Below are 21898 nucleotides of genomic sequence, written 5' to 3'. Positions count from 1 at the left end.
TTCTTCAAAATGTTGTCCGGCTGGGATGGCAGTAGTCATCGAGAATTTAATGATTGCAGTACACATTTTTTTCAGCAAGTAAACAGAGGGGAGTATCTGTAAGGATGCCTTAAAAAGGGACTGAAAAGGATCTTCTGTGAAATGTGGATGTACTACAATCCAGCTGGGGTCTTCACTGCCCCCTGTGCCACACTCCGACAGTTCCGAGGAAGGGGCTCCCATTTATTTGCTTTGTACCTTCCCCCCGGAATCAATGCCAGCCATGCTTTGGATAAACAGTGCATCATGCAAACTGCCCGAGGAGGCTGTTGGTGCCAGAGGGTCGGGGGGGTCCTGGGTCTGTGACTGAGGAGTGTCACCCCTTTGCCACATCACACACACACACAGACACACACACACACACACACACAGAGTTTAGGTTTTCACATCTTTGTAGGGACTTTCCATTCATTTCTACAGGGAAAAACTCTAAACCCAACGTGACTCTTAACTCCCCCCCAGCCCTAACCGTAACCCACCCCCAGCCCTAATCTTAACCATAAGTAACCAAACAAAACACAAGACTTTTAGCTAATTACGTTTTTTTTTACAGACACATGTTCCCCTTTAGTATGTCAGCGATCGTCTGCCTGCTCGCTGATTCACATTTTCCAGTCCGTCCTCCAGCATGCGAGGTTCCTGGAGGTGAAACCCTCACGACTGAAAGCTCCACTTAACAAAGGTTTAAACTTGCTGTCGCATAAATGTTTTTCTTTTGTTGTGGCCGTAGCCCTCTCGCCGCCCCCCTGCCCGGAGTGTCCCCCCTCCCTGCGCCCTCTGCTTCGGGGGGGGAAATGGAAAGACGGGTGTATCCCTCTTCCTGGAGACTTCCGAACGTAACGCTGAGCAGCTGTGAGTGCCGCTTCTCCCGTGGGGGAGGATTCAGGTCTCCTGAATGACGCAGATTCCTGCACGCCGAGCGGAGGGCTGTCGGTTTAATAAGCGCGAGGCGGAGTGGTTTGGCAGCGGCCTGTCGGCTTGCAGGACCACAGCAGGGGGGCGGCCAGCGACACAGAATGAGCCGCTGCAGGCTGAAAGGAACCGTGAGAAAAGGATAAGTACAGTTAGGTCTTCCTCTCTGTGTAGCAACATTCACCCACACAAACCCCATCCAGGCATGCAAGTGACACTTATGTCTGTGGCTGAGCCGAGAGATAAGGCAGCTGGGGCCCGGAGGAGTAGTTCCCTGTTCGCAGAAGACATCGGATTTCAAATTTTTGTGGTTTTAAATGAGAGATTATTGTGCTGGAGAGTTGTACAAAAGACATGGAGCCAAGTGGCTGCCGAACTGCTCCTGGATCCCAGGCTCGGCCCGACAGCTGCCCGTGGACCTGGGGCGAGATGTTGTAACCAACTGAATGATGTGGGGTGGGTGTGTCCTGCTTGTGATTGACATGGAAGGGGAGGGGCTGATGATGCAGGGGGTGAAGTTTGACACCTGTGTCCCATTGTAATTTGACGCTGGGGACCAGAAAAGACAGACAGCGTAGGACTGGAGTGAATGAACAGCCCAAGCCTGCGTCGGCAGTGACAGGTCTGTTGACACAAGACCCCCTCGTCAAAAGGTGGTTGAGTGGGGTGTCACCATGTGGGGGGGCACAGTGATATGTGACACAGAGTGGCTGATCCTACTCTGTATGTGTCACACTGCGTTACAGAAATCATCACTTAGCTCTGACAAATGTAGAAATTGGCAAAAACCCGAATAAAATAAAAATGTCCAGTGCACGATGTCTCTTAAAGAGAGACGGTCTGGATGCTGCTGAAGGTGGCTCTCTGGTGCCAGCCTGGCAGTCTGCAGGGACCCGCTGAAGCCGTCATGCCTGGCCCTGGGGCAGTGGCAGGCTAGAGGATTCCCCCAGCGGTCGCTGTGAGATACAGAGCTAGCGTGAGGCCTCACCAGTCTCACGGGGTGGGGATCTGGGGGGCGGCCCAGCAGGGATTACTTTCACTAAACGTGTAAGCTGAAGTGCTGTTTGTGGTTCTGTGTGGCCTGCAGTGCATACACTGTGTCGGGAGAGTGTGGACTGTTCAGCCTGATGGAATCCGGCTTTGGCTGCCCCTGCTGTTTGAGGTGGTGGGGGTGACTTGCCCCCCCTGCCTAGCTGCATCAGTGATGCTCCTCAAGCAGGGAGCATGATGTCATAAGTGAAAACCTGCCAGCACCAAAACTCGATGAGGTATAGAAGTGCAGGCACCCAAGTCAGGGCGCAGTGGCTGGTGGGGGGAGGGGCTTGTGTGCTTACTGTTAGAGGTGATGTAGTGGGTGGGGTGGGGTCAGCCAATCATTTTGACCCAGACTGGATGATGATCATGATTTTCTACCAACTGATGTTTCCAATACTCAGCTAGCCAACAGGGAGTCTCCTACCCCCCGCCCCCCCCCACCTTAAGGGAAGGAAAATGGACAGAAATCCACTATTGCTTTATGTGCAGATACAGCGTCCTGAGTGCATTGTATCATTGTATTTGCAATAGTGATTTTCATGTTTACATGGGCTTTGTTTGTATGATGTCAGTATGATGTAAAGGAAATGCAGTACATAGGGTCTGAGCAATTACCAGGAGCCCTCTAGTGGCGTGTTGTAGAAGTGCACTTTGAAACACACTTACTCTAGGCCAGGGGTAGACAGTCCTGATCCTGGAGTGCTGGTATCCGGCAGGTTTTCCATCCTACCTGGTCCCTGATGAGCCGCACCTGATCTCAGGCAGATAGGAACCCCTCAGGTAGGACAGAACACTTGCTGGATGCCGGCACTGCGAGATCAGTGTTGTCCACCTCTGTTCTAGAGCATTCCCACCAAATGAGGATAAAAAGACGTCTTAGTAGAGTAGTCTGGCTGTTCAGCGGTCGTCTTTGCATACTTGAATCATAATGCAACCCAAGTTTATCTTGAGTGACTCATTTCCCAGGCAGCTACCTACTTTCAGTTTTGCGGTGATGAGGTTATAAATCACCATTGTTGTTATTCATTTTAATCTTCATTGTTCTAAACCAGTCTTTTGTCCTCTGTGTGATCAGCACTTAGCTCAACTGTCAACTGTGAAATTCTTTGGGCTCGTTATGACATAACTTCCTGCTCTGGGGTTAACTGGGGACTCCTGTATAATTCTGACCTTCCATTGTGGAACATGAGCAGGCCACTTCATTCCTGAATAGCAGAGGCTTGAGAATATATGCTTGAAAAATCTTCTGACTCATTTATGAATAAGGAAATTTAAAAATTCCACACAGTTGCAATTATTGTAGCGAATGACTTTCTTTCTAAGTTCCTGAGTGCTATCAGAAGGTCCTCCATTTATTTTCAATAACCAGCTAAGCTGTTAATGGTCATGGGGAAAGGGCATGACACACCTGCCCACGGGGACCCCAAAGTTCTCCCATGCATGTGTGATGTCCCAGTATGCACTGCATTCGAGTCCGCAGTTACCATGAGCAGATGGTCGAGAGGGTTTGGGAAATGCCAGAAAAGGACATGGAGGCAAACACGAGCAGATATTGGTATCTACACTGTAGGACGGACAGGCAGGTGTGAGTCACCATCTGAGCTTTGTCTCTATGCACAGCACGGCTGCCACAGGAAGGCCACTGAAACATGAGGGGAAACCTCGACTCGTGCTCAGGAAGCTGAGGTTGGACTGAAACCACCAGCTCGCCATTTTAAAAGGCTCCACGCCCCGGAAATCAATGCTGATTTGTTTTCGAAAAGTGACATTAAACTAATTTGACAGCTGTATGCCTGAGAGGGTCTGTGGTTTTCAGGGTACATCAAGGAATAGCGTACAATAATAACAATAATAATAAGTACAAGGGCAGTTTCATGATGGGGGAGGGTCCTGATAATCAGGTGACCAATCACTCCTCTCCTCATTGGCTCGTGTTTCACGGAAACCCCTCTCTACTCACAGGAGGAGGAGGGAAGAGGAAGGGGAGAAGCAAGAAGTGGAAGGAGATTCTGCGCTTTCCTCACATCAGCCAGTGTGTGGGGCTGGCGAGCGTCATCGGTGAGTGTGAGGTGTATGTAGTCCACGAATGAGCAAGGAGTCTTTTTATCTGAGAAGGATTGTGTGTGTGTGTTACAGAGAGAGACTCCTCCTGCCTGTGTATGTTTGTGTGTTACAGAGAGAGACTCCTCCAGTCTGTGTGTGTGTGTTACAGAGAGAGACTCCTCCAGCCTGTGTGTGTGTGTTACAGAGAGAGACTCCTCCAACCTGTGTGTGTGTCTGTGTGTTACAGAGAGAGACTCCTCCAGCCTGTGTGTGTTTGTGTGTTACAGAGAGAGACTCCTCCAACCTGTGTGTGTGTTTTACAGAGAGAGACTCCTCCAACCTGTGTGTGTGTCTGTGTGTTACAGAGAGAGACTCCTCCAGCCTGTGTGTGTTTGTGTGTTACAGAGAGAGACTCCTCCAGTCTGTGTGTGTGTGTGTGTTACAGAGAGAGACTCCTCCAACATGTGTGTGTGTTACAGAGAGAGACTCCTCCAACCTGTGTGTGTGTGTGTGTGTTACAGAGAGAGACTCCTCCAGCCTGTGTGTGTGTTACAGAGAGAGACTCCTCCAACCTGTGTGTGTGTGTGTGTGTGTTACAGAGAGAGACTCCTCCAACCTGTGTGTGTGTTACAGAGAGAGACTCCTCCAGCCTGTGCTGTGTGTGTGTGTTACAGAGAGAGACTCCTCCAGCCTGTGTATGTGTCTGTATGTCATAGAGAGAGACTTCTCCAGCCTGTGTGTGTCTATGTGTCACAGAGAAAGACTCCTCCAGCCTGTGTGTGTCTGTGTGTCACAGAGAGAGACTCCTCCAGCCTGTGTGTGTCTGTGTGTCACAGAGAGAGACTCCTCCAGCCTGTGTGTGTCTGTGTGTCACAGAGAGAGACTCCTCCAGCCTGTGTGTGTCTGTGTGTCACAGAGAGAGACTCCTCCAGCCTGTGTGTGTCTGTGTGTCACAGAGAGAGACTCCTCCAGCCTGTGTGTGTCTGTGTGTCATAGAGAGAGACTCCTCCAGCCTGTGTGTGTCTGTGTGTCATAGAGAGAGACTCCTCCAGCCTGTGTGTGTCTGTGTGTCATAGAGAGAGACTACTCCAGCCTGTGTGAGAAGCAGCCCATTGGCAGACAGCTCTTCCGTCTTTACTGTGAGACCAGACCCAGGCTGAGGCGATGTATCCGTCTGCTGGATGCCATGGTATGGACACCTTCAGTTCTACTCTGTAGTGCCCCATGCAGGCGGCCTGAGCACACGATGGCACACAAAACAAAGCAGGTTATCTGCAGGCACTTTCTCACACACACACACACACACACACACACACACACACACACAGCCCCAGTGCACAGACCCTGAAGGGTGAAGGTCCCTGCATTCTTCACATTCCTGATTAGCTGCAGTCAGCATCAGACAATAAATCTGGGGTCCAGCTGCTGGCAGTGAGATCCAGCTGTTACGAGTTTATCCCACCTTATCTAGCCGCTACAGTCAGGAATGGCTACATAAGATGGGAACGTATGTAAGATTTACTCTAGGAGGGACGGCTGACAGAATCATGCGGCACGGGGACGGGGGGGGACGAGCAGGGAATTTGTTTGGGGTGCAAGTGGGGAGGAATGAAAACAAAAGATGGTCATTTTAGCATTGGAAACACATGGAAAACAAACAAGGAAGAGAAACAGGAGCCTGGCTGCGTAAAGGTGCTACATTGAGGATTAGACCTGATTGTGTTGCTACTTAACAAGCCTACAGACAATAGAAGGTGGGAGTCTGATGGCAGACGTGCTGGGGGGTGGGGTGTTAGTTCCTGTGTCGATATGTGTATTGTCCATCAAGGTTGCGAGAACCACGATGTGATTAACTGACTCCTCTATGTCTCATGGATGTGATTGGAGCACAGCAGGTACGTTATTGGTCAATAAATTCATTGCCTGATGGTGATTGGTGACTTCACTTGTCACAGGACGAGTACGAGGTGACGCCGGACGAGAAGAGGAGGGCCCATGGGGAGGAGATTGTCCAGCGGTTCCTCACCACGCAGGTATCCGTTAGCCCATGTGCTGCACAGGACCTGCTCCCCGAAGTCATGTGTCTTGGGTGGGGGGGTGTCATAGTGGATTTGGTACTGAGAATCGAGCTTCTCGCTTCTGGCAACCCTGGCTGCAATATAAATATGCAACAAGAGAAGAGAAACGTTGTCTATCTAATTAGCTGGGTTCTTGATTGCTACCGTGGCAACACTGAACCTTAAGGCCAACATAAGGTGATGACATCACTGTGCCCTAATGAATATACAACTTTAACGAGGAATGATCCAGGTTTAGCTTGCAGAGTCCGGATTTTGACAAGAAGAAGATCCAACAGCCTAGTTCTTATTTTCATGTGTTGATGGTCTTAGCTTCTGATGTCACCTTGTGTGTGTGTGTGTGTGTGTGTGTGTGTGTGTGTGTGTGCGCTCACTCGCAGTCCCCGGAGTGTGTACCAGAGGTGGCCCAGCCTCACAGGCAGCTCTGCCAGCATAACCTGGATCTCAGTGCCAGCAAGGAGATCTTCAGCGACTGCCGCAGGTGACCCCCCGCCCCTCTCCACCTCCCCCTGCCCCCGTCCAGCCCCCTGTGCTGCGGCCTCCTCACTACTCGCCTACTCTCCCTTCCAGGGCTCTCCATGACTACCTGAGCGATGCCCCCTTCGTCGACTATCAGGACAGCATGTATTTCGACCGTTTCCTGCAGTGGAAGATGCTAGAACGGTCAGTCTGCCTTCGCTCTCATGCAGCTGCATTTGCGTTTGCAGTCCTGTAACCTGGGATGCCAGTTACACTCACTTCTGTGGCCTTTTCCTGTCTACAGACAGCCAATCACAAAAGACACATTTCGGCAGTACCGGGTTCTAGGAAAAGGTGGATTCGGGGAGGTAAAGATTATCATGTTCTTTTATATACGATGTATCTTTATGGTCCTTTGGCATTCGCAGTGAAAACCGCCTGTAGCGTTGTTTTATTGTTGTTTTAACGTGGACTCGACGCCTCCGGGCTCCTGTGCAGGTGTGCGCCTGTCAGGTACGCGCCACGGGAAAGATGTATGCCTGCAAGAAGCTGGAGAAGAAGCGCATCAAGAAGAGGAAGGGTGAAGCCATGGCCCTCAACGAGAAGCGGATCCTGGAGCAGGTGAACAGCAGATTCGTGGTGAGTGACCCTCTCCTGTCTCCATGACACCTCCATGATAATCTCCTCCCCTCGGGAAAATCAAGATTCATATACATTCACCCACGCTGTAGCTAACAGTTATGGAGATGCTTCAACCATGGCCATCAGAAGACTTACATTTACATTGTTCATGTTTAGCAGACACTTTTATCCAAAGGAACATATAAGTGAGGCAAATAGCACATTGCAAACATTCAGCTAAGCATGAGTGCAGCTGGGCTGAGCTTCCAGTGAATGTCCAGGTAGTAAGCAGTTTTGGAGCAGAAGCTACACAATTTTTAACAAAGCGAGAAGCTAGTAAGACTATTCGAGAACCAGAAGTGTAACATTCAGAGAACATAAGGAGGCATCGGTCTAGTAGAGGACTTCCTAGATGAGATGAGAAGGTAGAGAAGGAGTGTGATGACTAGACGTGGTACTGCTGCTCATTCCACCATCAGGACGTCATACAAGAGAACCATCTGGAGTGACCCTTCTCATGTGGTGAGCTCTGAGCAGCCATGGTTTGCTGACTGACAGGGGCGACATAGGATGTAGGTCTCGAGGAGCCTTTTGATTGCCCATTGATGGACCTGTAAGCCCAGCACCAAGGACTTGATGCAAGCACCAATAGGGAGTCAGTGAAGAGGGACAAGGAGGGATGCGACATGAGGATGTTTAGATTGAATGAATATCAGATGTGCTGCTGTGTTTTTGAATTATTTCTAGTGATCTGTCAGCACAAGCTGGTAGATCTACTAGTAGAGAGTTGCAGTAGTCTAGGCTTGCGGTAGGAAGTGCCTGCACTAGAAGGTGAGCTGCATACTCAGACAGAAGAGCTCAGATTTTCTTGATATTATACCAAGTGAATCTGCAGGATTGGGAGACGGCTGTTATATGGTTAGCAAAGGACAGCTGGTCATCTATCATTACCCTGGGATCTTGGCAGACCTTGATGGAGACAGTGTGGTTGATCCAAGCTGAACAGTGATGTCATGGTGCATGATAGGGCTGGCAGGGAAGACAAGAAGCTCAGTCTAGGAGAGATGAAGCTGGAGGTGCTGCGCCCTTATTCAGGCTGCTTTGTCAGCCTGGCATGCAGAGATCTGAGCGCAGACCAAGGCGTCACTGGGAGAGAAGATCAAGTAGATCCTGATGTCATCGGTGTAGTAGTCATAGAAGCCATGAGACTGGATCAAAGCTGGAGAAAATCGACCCCTAAGTCATACAGTGCACTCACACTTGTCGAAAAAACACATCAGAACAGCTGAAGGACCTCCACGTGTAGCAAAGTTCGGACTCATTTCAGGCAGGTTTGTTTATTGACATTCAGCCAGTCAAACTCTCCATTCGGATGCAGACTGTTTGCATTTCATGCTTTGCAACATTGCATCTCTATCAATATTGATACTGGGGAGCACAATGCTGACCCACATGCAGCGGCAGACCTGGCAGCGTTCATGAAATGCTTGACTCGTAAATATGCGAAAGTTGCAAGTGTGACACTGACCAAGAGAGAGAGAGAGTGAGAGAGAGAGAGAGTGGTCAGGCATAACTGAGGGATCCTAACCTCATTTCCCAGGTCAGCTTGGCGTATGCTTATGAGACTAAAGACGCCCTCTGTCTGGTGCTGACCATCATGAACGGTGGGGACCTCAAGTTCCACATCTACAACATGGGCACTCCAGGCTTCGAGAAGGAGAGGGTGCAGTTCTATGCTGCTGAGATCTGCTGTGGCCTGGAGCACCTGCATAGGGAGAACATCGTCTACAGGTGAGATGTTCTCTGCACCCTGGGATCACAAAGGAACATGGCCAGCCAGCAGGAGTCATTGCTGCACTGGAAGGTAAAATCCACAGCAATAGTGAGAGAAGGAGGATAATTTCATTTTGTGTAAATCAATAGATGTTAAGCGAACATGCCTACCTCCAGACTGACCAAATATTTTCCTGCAGGGACCTGAAGCCTGAGAATATCCTGTTAGATGACAATGGTAAGTATTTTCAGTGGGTGGTAGAATCAGTTAAGGACAGATATCACTTTTATCAGAAGTACAGTCAGCCTCCTCAGGTGCCGTCATAAAATGTAAGGAACCACCTCAGCCAAGGTGGAACCTAAGGTGGAACCTAAGGTGGAACCTTTATGAGGTCAATGAAGCATTTCATTTCCAGGGAAATGTATATTCATCTGGTTGATTCATCTCATATATTCATGTTTCTCAATGTAAGGAGTTTTTATACTACAAATAATGTGGCGTCTGAATTGCACCTTATGGATCATAAACCTCAGCCTGTAACCCGTATTGCTCTGGGATGAGAGTTTGTGCCTGAATATCCTGATAATGAAATATTCTAACATACTAATAATATAAAATTGCCCCTTGACATACAGTAATTCCTTTTTTCGTTATTTTGCTATGGCATTATTTGTACATTAGTTTCTCCACGGTTGATGGTGATCCATTTGACATAGTGGTATACGTTATTCACCATGGTGTACTGTAGCTCATAAACCCCTGTCCATGGTAAAATACCCAACCAAGAGCCATTGAAAGATGATTTTACCGGGATAGGATGGACTTATTCCGAAATGCGGCGCTACGGCTGTGGTGGTATACATGGTAATATGCGTGGTGTTTTATTGACGCTCAGGACACATTCGGGTATCGGACCTGGGGCTGGCTATCAAGGTGCCCGACAGCGAGCTGATTCGGGGCCGAGTGGGGACCGTGGGATACATGGGTATGTCACCCTCTACCCGGATGGGATGGATTAAAAGAATCCATCTGCAGGACGAGCTGCCCTTTATGCGGCAAAAATACACATTTCTTCTTCATTTCTTACGTAAATTTCTTAAAATAACTTTTGATTGTGGAACTCCGAGAAGGCCATTGGTGTCAAACCTCAAACGCTGCCACGCTGAAGCCTGTGTGTCTCTGTCCCGGTCCCGGTCCCGGTCCCGGTGTCGCACAGCCCCAGAGGTCATCAAGAATGAGCGGTACGCCATGAGCCCCGACTGGTGGGGCCTCGGCTGTCTGGTGTACGAGATGACGGCGGGCCGCTCGCCCTTCCGCGCGCGTAAGGAGCGCGTCAAGAGGGAGGAGGTGGAGCACCGGGTGCTGGAGGAGGAGGAGGAGTACAGCGACAAGTTCACCGAGGACACAGAGGCCTTCTGCAGGATGGTGAGGTCACAGAGGCATCCGGAACATCGGGGTGCGGTGGGAGAGCTGGGGGGTGTCGGAGTTAAAACAGGAAATCGTGGTGCTAGACACGCCCTTTAGATCCGGGGCGGCCAAACTTATCGGCAAAGGGCTGGTGACCTTTAGGTCAGCTGTTCACACCCAGGTGTGAGGACTCTTCAGCCAATCAGAGAAAACCCGCACACACCGTGTCCCTTCCTAGGTAAGATTGCCCACCCCTGCTCTAGAGCAACTTCAGAGACTGTAAGTCTTTTCTCAGCACTCGGGTGTGGAGATTCATCCAGTCAAACAAATCAAATGACTCACTGACGTAATGAAGTAGTGAGGACTGCCAGGAAAGAGCTAAGCTTCTTATCCGTCTTCATCTGTCATCCATTTAAGGCAGAAAAACAGTTTGGCACTGCTGACAGCCCAGTCTGGCTGCCGGCGCGTTGCATTTTTTTCACATGCGATATCATTACCTTATCTCAGTACCCAACCTTGCTGAGGCAAACCCTGCTGTGTGCACTAAGCTCCTCCTCCCTTTGGACCCCCCCCACTTCCTAGCTGTTGACTAAAGACCCAAAGCAGAGGTTGGGGTCAGGTGGAGCAGCGGACGTGAAGGCCCAACCCTTCTTTAAGAACATCAACTTCAAGAGGCTGGAGGCTGGGATGCTGGAACCTTCATTTGTACCAGATGTAAGGAATGGAGTCGTAGACTGTGTAACAGCCCACAAGAGGGCGCTGCTTCAACTACTGCTATATATTTACATGTAACCTAATATCCAAACATTACACAAATGGTTAGAATCACAGTAAACAGATGTAATCTGGTTAGTCAGTTCACAGCACTGGTGACTTTCAGTTACAAGCTGTAGTAATGACTTACATGGAAAATAACACATATAAGCTTCAGCCCTGTGATGGGTTGGCGCCCCCTCCTGGGTTATCCCCTGCCTTGCGCCCATAACCTCCAGGATAGACTCTGGAGCCCCTGTAGCCCTGAACAGCATAAGCGGATACAGAAAATGGATGGATGGTTGGATATAAGCCTCAGAGTGAATGCAGTCCTTTGTACATTATTATATTAGTATTAATATTAAACAGAGATGTTGGTTGAGGAAGATGCTTTGAGTCAGGAGGTAGAAGCCTTATTCTGTGGTGCAGAGCTCAGTGTTGCCATATTTCCTCCCCACCACGTCCGTCTCTGTTCCCCCAGCCCAGAGCCGTCTACTGCAAAGACGTCCTGGACATTGAGCAATTCTCCACCGTCAAGGGTGTCAACCTGGACCAGACTGACAATGACTTCTACGTCAAGTTCAGCACCGGAAGTGTCTCCATCCCGTGGCAGAATGAGGTACGGGGGCCAAGGTGTCGATGTCACGAGAGCAGATTCAGCTTTCCTGCCAAGGTTACTCACTCAAATGCACACACCTTCACAGAACTCCTTAAAGTGAGTAAGAAAACCACAAACACACAAGCAACAGGAGGCGTGACAGTTAAGATCATAAACTTCTAACTTGACTCAAATCCTAGGACAGAATCAGCAGTAGGACCATGAGAAAGACCTGAGCTCTGCATCTGCTTTCCATAGGCACTTACCAAACACAGCGTCATAGCCCCCCTGGAGCCTGTCCCAGGAGGAACACGGCACTTCGACACCCTTTATGGGCAATTTAGGGACACATGGGTCATTCAGACTCATATATTCAACACATGGTCCACGCTTGCCCATCGCTTGCCTGTAGATTTTAGTTGCTCTGGATTATTATTAGTCGCTGCCTAGTTGATTTCAGTTCTTGGGAACCAGTGGGTGGCATTTATCCAGAAATGTTTATCTTGTCTGGGTCTCGAGGCTTCCCAATGGCATGTCCATAGCTATGGTGACGAGTGTTTTGTGTGGTTGTGTGTTGTCTTATCTAAAAGGTTCACCAGGATTATGGTAACAGGAATAACAGTGTGTCTCCCCGGCAGATGATTGAGACGGAGTGTTTCAAAGACCTGAACGTGTTCGGCCCGCAGGGGTCCCGTCCCCCTGACCTCGACTGGAACCTCCCCCCTGAGCCCCCCCGACGCAGCTTCCTGGATAGGATATTGAGGCGAAATGTGAGGACATGCCCCTTTCCTCCAGCATGCTACACACAGGATAGGAGTCTCCTTTTTAAAAGACTGAAAGATATTAAGCATTCCAAATTTTATAGATATTACCAGGCAGGCTTTTTTCCATCTAGATAATTTTTATCCAAGATAAACAGCTATATATGGAACACTACCTCTTACAGACATGTATAGGAGATCTACGGGGATTTTGATTACCAGCTATACAACAGCAATAAAAGCCAAGAAGCCATCCAGCATGTACACACAGAGCTCTGGAAAAAATTAAGAGGCTAAGATTGGCACGGGGCTTATGTGAAAAATACATTTTTTGCTAACTGCAGCCTGGTTCTTCCCTGCTTCTCATTGATGAAGGGCTTCTTCTTTGCTTTATGGGTCTTCAGTTCTGCTTCGAGGAGCCTGATATGCATTGTCCTAGCAATACACTTCACACCACTTAATGTTCCTCATTCCTTTTTCTGGTCACTTTATGTCATCGATTCATGAAAAACTGTCGGATAAGTTGACGATCATCTCTGGCATTAGAATGTTGCTTCTGCCCTCTAGTGGGAGTTTTATTAGAGGGAACAGGTAAACTGAACTGGAAACAGCAGGCAATAATCAAGATCAGGGTCACGGGTCCAATGAAGTAAAAAGCCGGGGAGGTCAGTCTTACTGAGGAACAGGAGAAGAAGCACAGGAACACAATGCAGGGCAAGTAGGCAGGTACAAGCTGGGGCAGAGCGGGCTGGACAGGAGCAGTCAGTATGGGAGTGGGCAGGACGGGAGCGGGCAGGACAGGAGCGGGCAGGACGGGAGCAGGCAGGACGGGAGTGGGCAGGACGGGAGTGTGGCATTCTGCCAGCAGAACCAGGATTTAACAATGCAGATTCTTAAAAAATATGGAGTGGTCCCCTAATTTTTTCCAGAGCTGTATAAGCTCTTCTTAGCACGGGCTGTGTTCATGGTACAGAATTATGGAAATGCCTCTTGCAGGCTGCTGCTTAATCACTTCACCCTGAAACCACTGAACTTCTCCCTTTCTAAGCTTTCAGAAGATTAAATGATTCAAGCCAGACAGACACCTCAGCTGGCACTGCGGTTGTGACTAATGCTTTAGTGTATCAGCCAATGGCTTTGCTCAGTCATCTTCCCACCCCCTTTTAAATACACATATGATTCGTTAATTGCATTTTTCAACACACCTCTCACGCGCCTGTCCGCGATGCACAAACGCATACACGAGAATGTGTGTTTCTGCTCTTTCAGCATCCGGATGTTTCCATGGTCCAGAGCAAGGCCACATCTTCCAGCGTGAACTCGGTAGACTCGATATCGAACTCTGTGCCCTAGTGATGAACCACGGTCCGGAAATAAAGGCAAGCGCTCCAGGAAGACCCCGGTGGGACAGGTTGACGGAGCCGAGAGGATGTGCGAGCCCGTGGGAATGCGGAGCAGCAGCAAGGGAACGAACTAGATACGCACCCAAGAAAGACGCAAACTACAGACGCAACTGGTGTATCCTCAGGACTGCCGAAACGGAAGAAAAGGTTGCCGATGTTTAAAGAGAAAAAGAATATCAGGGCATTGATTTAAAAAAAGACCACTGCAGGGAATAAAGTCTGTGTCCTTAATATTATTATTATATTTTTTATTATTGTTGTTATTATTAATATGGTTCATACTGTTTTTTAAAATATTTTAAGACGTTTAAATAAAAGCGCGCACACACTCGCTTAACAAAGGCTAGTCCCGCCTTGCATAATCTCAGGCCAGAGATTTTTATTTTTTTGTTATTATTGTCATTGTTGTTGTGGCTCCGTATCATGTACATTTTTTTAAACACTGCATACGCTTTCAAAAAAATTGCGACGCTAGCAGGTCGTTGTGGGAACAGGTCAGTTGTTTGTTTATGATGATGTCATAGAGGGGAAAAAGTGGGAAGTCTGGGGACTGGAGGAGATGTGGACAGGTGAGGTGCCACCTGAGAGGAGTGCTAGGGAAGTTTTAGGACGAGGTGAGAACTGGAGAGTCTGGCGGTAGACAGACGGTACTGGAGGAACCGCCAGATGGACCAGCGTGAAGTAACAGTGTGTTCCTCTGGCTGACACCTGGGACCTTCAGGGGTTTAAGCTGCCTGCGAGGGGGAGAGAGATGAGCCAAATGGAAGATGTCAGCCAAAATAAAGACTCCAGACTTGAGCAAAAATAAACACTTTTGACTGATTTAATGACTCAAGCCATTCTATGAGTTCCAGAGTCACTCTTCACTACACTGACATTTCTAACCCGGTCCATTTGGGCAGAGAGTTGACACTTTTAAATCTTTGTTTGTACAAAAGACAATAGAATCTGGGTCACAATCAATACACAGTCAGTGTTTCTTCCTTTAACCACCCGGAAAAATATTCATAACGAAAGAGGATGTTGAACATGTAGCAAAAGCCTCCCAGTCTCATGATGATGATGATGATGATTAGATGCTAACCCTACCTGTCACAGGCGAGCAGGACGGAAGATCGCTCAGGAAGTGCGAGCGATCCACAGGCAGGCAGGCAGGCAGGCAGGCAGAAATCGGGGCAGACAGGGGTTTATTCAGGGCAGGTCGATGAACACCGGGTAACATCAATGACAGACAACGGGTTAGTGTACAACAGAGACTTAAATACAGGGAACTAATCAGAAAAGAACAAGACACGACTGGGCATAATCAGGGAATCACACGTGGGTAATTAGGGGGTGTGGCACACACGAGGAGCGGACGGAGCGGGCGTCACACTACCTCCCTTCCTGTGCTAAATGCAGTGCTTCTCATTCAGACAAAAGAGCTCCCAACAGTGCTCACCTTAACTCCGGTTATTTTTTTTTACTGGATTAACATCCTGAAAAATCTGGAAAAAAGGGGAGAGAAAGTGAGAGAGAGTTTATCAAACACCCTCTTAAATAGCCTCACTTGGTGAAACCAACTCCCAGATCCAGAATGTGATAGAATTATAATTTAATGATCAGTGGTCATTGTTGACACCACAGCACACAGTGCACAACAATGAAATATGTCCTCTGCATTTAGCCCATATGTGACATTATGATAGAGCAGTAGTTATCCTTGATTGTACCCCCATCATCATCAATCAGTTCATGATCCAAGAACGATAACATGCGATGGCCAAGAACGATAACACACGATGGTCAAGAACGATAACACGCGATAGCCAAGAACGATAACACTACCGACCTTCCAAAGACAAGGATGATACAGTATTAAGACACTGACTTTATTGTGGCCTTCAACCCTGACTGAAATTCTTTAATTGCCCAGAAATAAATGTGCGATTTGAAATGTTAATTGTTATGCTAAAAATATAGGATTACAAACCTGAAAACAATACAGGGAGAATTTTGTGTATATGTGTAGATTATTGTTGTATTATTATATGTATACATTATTATCCTTATGTGTATGTGGGACATAACCCATGTACAGTGCTCACAGAGGGTCTTGAGAGGGTTGCTATATTCAGTAAAAATACAACAAATTTATTGGTTCTCAAAATCTGAAAATTATTCATTTTCATCAAATTATTCATTTGTTTACACACACATATATATCACATAGAAGAAACAACTCGTAGCTGATTAATTTCAAGTAGTGTTAAAATATAATTATAAATATAAAATAAATAAATATTAATTATAAATTATAATTCTTATAGTTGTTCTGAGTCAAAACATTCATTAACAAGCAGTCTCATTTGATGCCTTTTTAATTATTAAAACCGCTGCAATAATATAAAACAACCAACATCTGTGTTTAGTATTCCTTCGGGAGACTATGACTACAATTGCAATTGATGGCAAAATGGCAAGAACAGACGTGACTGAATCAGTGTGTGTGTGTACTTCATAAAAAGAAAAGCAGTATGTCCAGATATGTTAAGCACTGTTTATCAATGGACTTTTGTTATGAAACCTATAAAACAGATCAGAACATTCCATTCGAATTTCTTTCGGATTAAAATAATGCAAATAAAACGTCATTTTAACTCGCGTGCTTGAAAAATAGAGACCGCTTCAGTGTTTTTATAGAGGGATTTAACAATTGTAATGCTAACTTTAGACGCTGAACGTCTAACGACCTTTCAATATAAAGCAGGGGCGTCTAAAACTTTGAATAAACCCTGTGCTTTTATTGTACAGAGTAATCACTATAATCCGTACCGTCTGAACGTACTGAGAATGAGGATCGGATTTATCACGACGTCCTTGCATGTCCGGAACTGGTGTAACAGTTCCCTCCACGATTTTCATTTTCTGTTTTTCTCATCTGTGTTATACATGGACAATGGGGCACACAGATGGCCCTGCAACACTGAACAACTCTCACATCAAAGCGCGAGTTGATTACTTGCGATTAATATGAAACGCTGCAAAATTCACGACACACGAATAGAAAGATCACCGGAGATGCAAGTCGAGCCTGATAGTAACTATAACGTGGGGAATGGACGCATACGTGAATGACGCAAAAGGTTCTCAGATTCCTATTAATAAGCCAGGGACTCAGCGAGAGTTTAAGGACAAAGAAATAAATCATGCCATAAGTTCAGTCCTTGTGCAAAATTTACGGCTTAAATTCCTTTCCGCAAGCCAGACTTTTCCGGAAAAACGCAATGTCGCAAATCCCTTTAACACGGACACATTGTCATTAAAATAATATTGTGAAAAGTATTTATAAGTGTAAGCCTGAAAGTTGTGCGTTTGCTCCGCAGGAATTCAGATCTTTCCAACACTTTTATATGTGAGTTTTAATAGCGCGTGGCAGCTGACAGACCTCCAAAGAACCTCCAGAAGTGTCAGGTGATGCCGACATTGCAGGTGCATGGGTCAAGATGACTGCGGAATTATTTAGCGTATCATGGGGAACAGCCTTGCTACCTTTGACAGCATACGCCACATACAAAAAAATGCTGCTCTACCAAAGAGGAGGAGTGGTAAAAGCTAACGATGAGCATTTAATTAAATGGTATTTGGACTCATGACGGAAGTCAAATGTCCTGACTTCAATCACCTACAATCACAATCTAAACATCACTGAATCTTCATGGGAATGACCTGCCTTTCCTGAAGAATGCTCCAAAATCCAACTACATTCTGTTTGGGACTTCAGAGTATTCTGTGAAGGACTGAAGCTGTTTTGAAGGCAAAGAGTAGCCTTACTCCATATTTACATGCTTTATTAATACATTGTTAGGTGTTTTACTTTGGCCAGCCCTAAATGACAGCAGCATTTCTCAAAAGATACACTATGTCATGTTCGATCTTACTGTGGCATCGTAACTTTCAAATGCCCCAACGTGGGAAAATCTGTCTCATTTGTATAGTGAAATGTTCCTCTGCCTCTGAGTGAAGATTGCAGGCATGACATGTTCAGTCACAGCGTGCGCCATGTATGAGCACTGGACGTTATCTTGACAAATTGTTTATGAGAATCAGATACGCTGGTTGTGTAAGCGGGCCATCCTTGGTCAGGGTCCAGCCCACTCTTGAGTGATGCTGTTTTTATCTGTCTAATGACATTGACAGCTTTCTGGTCACAGTATATACAGGCAGAATCTTTCTACTCTAGCAGAATCTAAACCCTCTCCTCCGACGAAGAAAGTCTTTTCGATTCTTACTTACAACCGAAACTATGTTGCCTGCAACTTTTAAGCTTTGTGCAGGAATCTCTTACGGACACATGCGGAACACGACGGGTAAGGAACCGTTCATCAGCCCTGGTTTTGTTTTTAAACATCATTAAATCAGTCATCAATTTAAACATATTAAGTAAGATGTAGGAAAGTACTTTAACTGATCTTCCTTTGGAGCATCGTTAGCTGTTTAAGTTGACAAACAATGCGGAACATTTTACAGAAACAGGCATACATGGCTCAATTAAATAGTATTTGCCATCACATTTGACATTTCTAAAATGTTCATATAATAACAAAAGTACTTGCCTATCCCAGGTGTAAATATCATATAACCATAAATGAATAAAGACATACTTTTGGGGCTAGCTTTTAGTAATTATTTTAAACTCTCAGCGTAAATAATAATGTTGATATCTCTTAAAATATGTTGTTACAGTATGTTAAATGTGAGATGGGTATTTTAAATAACTAAACTATTTAAATAAATATATGAACAGAGTTGTACTGAGGGCAGATGTGATCTCGCAAAGGTGTGTATTCACTTCAGTATCTTTCAGACACATTTTCATGGTCTTTAGGGACAGGGATTAATGCATTTAGTCTGAATGACATTTTGTACTGGTTTACAGGACTAAGGAAAACGGCGATTGTCGCTTTGAGCCACGAAATGAAGAGAATAGCAGGTCCTGGTCCCAATCGCTGGATCAGTCAGGTCCGCAGGAGGAGTTCTCTGAGTAGTAAGTGTGCATTATAGTCTTGTATAACTGTACGTGCCTCACCTAGGAGGTTATAAAACTACGGACGAAATTCCTGTGCACAATCCACAGCATCTTTTGCAGGCAGCAGGATTGAGGAGATGCCTTACAGTGAAGCAGAGATGTCCTATGTAAAGCAAGGAGAGGAGGCTCTCCAGAAGTCTATTAGGATTCTCAGTGACCAGGATGGCTGGAAGACTGAGATTGTGGCGGTTAGTGCCTATCTACTCCTACCTGATTTCTCAGAAAATACTGTACTGTGACGGCCACTGGACCCCCAGCTGCTCTAGCTTGAGAATAGCCTTTATGAGACTCCTGTGTAGTTTGTTAAACTGTTTTTTTTTTCGGTAGGAGAATGGTGACAAAGTGCTGAGCAAGATGCTCCCAGATGTTGGCAAAGTGTTCAAACTGGAGGTGATGTTGGACCAGCAGCCCGATGATCTGTATGGAGAGCTGGTTGGCAACATGGAACAAATGGGCAACTGGAACCCCAATGTGAAGCAAGTTAAGGTACGAGGGTCAATTTAGAGCGTTTCGCTAATGCAATTATTGAAATATCCAAGACCATTTAGGACTTTTGTTTTCTTTAAGTAGCTACTCTGCAGGTTTACAGTTTCCTATTGGTTGATCCCTCTACAGATCCTTCAGAAGATTGGTCAGGACACCTTAGTGACTCATGAGATGGCGGCAGAGACGCCTGGCAATGTGGTGGGGCCCCGGGACTTCGTGAGTGTGCGCTGTGCCAAGCGGCGTGGCTCCACGTGCTTCCTGGCAGGAATGTCCACAAGCCATCTGGGGATGCCTGAGCAAAAAGGCTTCGTCAGGTGGGCTTTTTGTCAAATGTCTACGAGCAAAGGAAAGGTGGAGTAGATGCAGGACACTGCCCCTCGGTTAAAGCCTGTGGTGACTGACAGCATGTGATAATCTTGCCCACTGCCTTCTCTCTCCATTAAGTACTGGATTTCTGTTGTCACGTACTATTTAGATCAAATATAAACCAAAATAATAAGGTAAATTGAGAGAGTGGGTGAGACTGTGGCCTTACACCTCCATGTTTGGAGGCAGAGGTGGATAATTCAGGTTAAGGTAGCAAAAATCCAGATCAAGATTTTGTTTCAACCAACCAGTTAAGTTCTCTGATACTGTGACTCTCTATCCTCTTATCTGACCTCACTGCTTGAATACTCTCAATTCAGGACAGCAGCACATTGGCCAACATCACCAAAATGGGCCCTTTCCTGCAGTTCCTGAGTGTGTCGTCATTTCCAGTCCATTTCTCAGCTTGAGTGTGTGTACTCCCATGTCACAGGGCGGAGAACGGGCCCACATGCATTGTCATGCGACCCAGCACCGAGGACCCTAACAAAACTAAGTTTACCTGGCTGCTCAGCATAGATTTGAAGGTGAGAAGGTTTCAACTCAACCACCTAGTCAATACGCTGTCATTAGTGATGATCGGGTTTAGCGTGGAAGTCTATGATGTTCACGTTAACTTCCAACTTCACTGCTCCATCGTTACGTAAACCCACCCTTTTTACCGCTGTCAAATGGAAGGCAATGAGAACTAGATTTTGCCTGTGTCTCTGATCTCCCCATACATTTTTAGGGTTGGATCCCGAAAGCCATTGTCAACCAAGTGCTTTCCCAGACTCAGCTGGACTTTGCCCATCACCTGAGACAGCGGATGGCTGCCAGCACTATGGAGGCTGCCCTAGCCTGCTGACACCCCTAGGCACCGCCTGTCCTACCCCACCCACACCAATCACACCACTGATAAGAGGAGGGGACTCGCATCCAAAAGGGACCTTTCCCACACTTAGAAAACAGAATTCTGCTTCTTCAAACTTAGGCATCACAGGAAAGCTGATCACATTAGCATTGCTTGCAGACATTTGCTGCTACTTACCCCAGAACAATATCAGTATGATCCGTTGTCTATGCGTGACTGGGAGACATATAAGCTGTTACAGCTTTTCTGAATTGCTAAAACACTAAACCTCATTCTTGGAACAAAACTGCCAATTACCAAAACTAATTTATTGAATCAGTTATCCGTTTGGCAAAACTTTATAGACAGTACTCACCTAGTTAGACACAATTTGAAAATCTAAGTCACCTTTTTGCAAAACTCTAAACATTCATCAAAACACATTTCGCACCATGGCGAACTCTGATGCAAAATAGATAATACAGTCTGCAAAAGCCAGCACACAGTAATCATCATTTAAACACAATGACTCACAACTATTCACACATTTCTAAACATGTGTAGAAGCCAAAGAGTGACTAGAACATAGAATACGTCCCAGCTGAGAGTGCAGGTATAATAGGAGCTGAATTTCGACATCAAGGTACACATGGGTCACACTGAGGATTCTTCCCGCATCACCCAACAAGGGAGAGCATTTACTGTGAGGCCGACAAAGTCTGTCCTTATCCAGCCCTGAGACATGGTGATGAGGCAGAATGAATATTCTTCCTTGACTGGCTTGGCAGTTGCACGACATTTTACTGTAATACGCCTCTCATTTGGATTTTCTCTGTTGTTTACAGTAACCTTTTCTGAGTGCTGGATACTGAAACATTACATATCGGTTTAGTATAAATGTGTACAAACATTTTTGGTTGACAACATTTTTTTTTTCTATAGTCTTCTGGTTTCCAATTTTGCGACTCAGCATGCAAAAGGCCACATCCACAGCAAACGCTCTTCCGCATGCCAGTGACAGTTGTGACTGGTAGTGTTTTCAGTTTTTTGCTGTGGTGTGTAATGACTGCTTAGTGGTTCATTTAACTGACTGGTTTCATGTGTTATCTGAAAGCTGTGTTTGCTTTTGAGCAAGGATAATATAGTTCTGAGAAGATTGTTTGATTTTGCAAGACAAGTCAAAGGGTTTTGTGTGTGTAGCTTGGATTTTAGGGTTTGTGTTTAGCGTTTTGTGAAAAGGAGAGATCTTAGGAAATGTGTATT

At 46.5% G+C, this 21898-nt stretch overlaps 2 protein-coding genes and 1 long non-coding RNA gene across 5 annotated transcripts in view; 2 read left to right on the top strand and 1 right to left on the bottom strand.

Moving 5' to 3' along the window:
- The window catches only part of LOC125746272 (G protein-coupled receptor kinase 5-like), a 34900-nt gene extending 20195 nt beyond the window's left edge, over nt 1-14705 (top strand). For all 3 annotated transcript variants that reach the window (XM_049020057.1, XM_049020056.1, XM_049020058.1), the window contains 15 exons: nt 3949-4044; nt 5106-5218; nt 5985-6062; nt 6488-6588; nt 6678-6770; nt 6871-6934; nt 7065-7205; nt 8788-8978; nt 9161-9198; nt 9857-9946; nt 10178-10386; nt 10951-11082; nt 11603-11740; nt 12358-12489; nt 13750-14705. In XM_049020057.1, coding sequence (XP_048876014.1) covers nt 3949-4044; nt 5106-5218; nt 5985-6062; nt 6488-6588; nt 6678-6770; nt 6871-6934; nt 7065-7205; nt 8788-8978; nt 9161-9198; nt 9857-9946; nt 10178-10386; nt 10951-11082; nt 11603-11740; nt 12358-12489; nt 13750-13833 — 1700 coding nt within the window. In that variant the 3' untranslated portion in view covers nt 13834-14705. The remainder of the gene's footprint in view (nt 1-3948; nt 4045-5105; nt 5219-5984; nt 6063-6487; nt 6589-6677; nt 6771-6870; nt 6935-7064; nt 7206-8787; nt 8979-9160; nt 9199-9856; nt 9947-10177; nt 10387-10950; nt 11083-11602; nt 11741-12357; nt 12490-13749) is intronic.
- LOC125746273 (uncharacterized) lies at nt 4147-4575 on the bottom strand. The gene is made up of 3 exons (XR_007398908.1): nt 4370-4575; nt 4252-4293; nt 4147-4215 (listed from the first exon to the last, which is right to left on the bottom strand). It is a non-coding gene; the product is annotated as an uncharacterized LOC125746273 (long non-coding RNA).
- A 3372-nt stretch (nt 14706-18077) lies between the features above and the next one.
- star (steroidogenic acute regulatory protein) lies at nt 18078-21289 on the top strand. The gene is made up of 7 exons (XM_049020539.1): nt 18078-18232; nt 18802-18909; nt 19012-19139; nt 19279-19437; nt 19567-19751; nt 20237-20330; nt 20534-21289. The coding sequence occupies exons 1-7, from the start codon at nt 18169-18171 to the stop codon at nt 20648-20650; spliced, it is 855 nt and encodes a 284-aa protein (XP_048876496.1). The 5' UTR covers nt 18078-18168; the 3' UTR covers nt 20651-21289.
- Nucleotides 21290-21898: the final 609 nt, after the last annotated feature.

The sequence above is a fragment of the Brienomyrus brachyistius genome, chromosome 7, assembly GCF_023856365.1.
Source record: "Brienomyrus brachyistius isolate T26 chromosome 7, BBRACH_0.4, whole genome shotgun sequence".
In the NCBI taxonomy this organism is placed as follows: Eukaryota; Metazoa; Chordata; class Actinopteri; order Osteoglossiformes; family Mormyridae; genus Brienomyrus; species Brienomyrus brachyistius.
This window is presented reverse-complemented; position numbering and strand designations above follow the sequence as displayed.

What these genes read in the sequence shown, in the direction of transcription:
- star (XM_049020539.1), top strand. Translation starts at nt 18,169, where the DNA reads ATGTTGCCTGCAACTTTTAAGCTTTGTGCAGGAATCTCTTACGGACAC. An exon ending in CCAATGTGAAGCAAGTTAAG is followed by an intron (nt 19,438 to 19,566) that starts GTACGAGGGTCA and finishes ATCCCTCTACAG; the next exon opens with ATCCTTCAGAAGATTGGTCA. An exon ending in GAGCAAAAAGGCTTCGTCAG is followed by an intron (nt 19,752 to 20,236) that starts GTGGGCTTTTTG and finishes CCCATGTCACAG; the next exon opens with GGCGGAGAACGGGCCCACAT.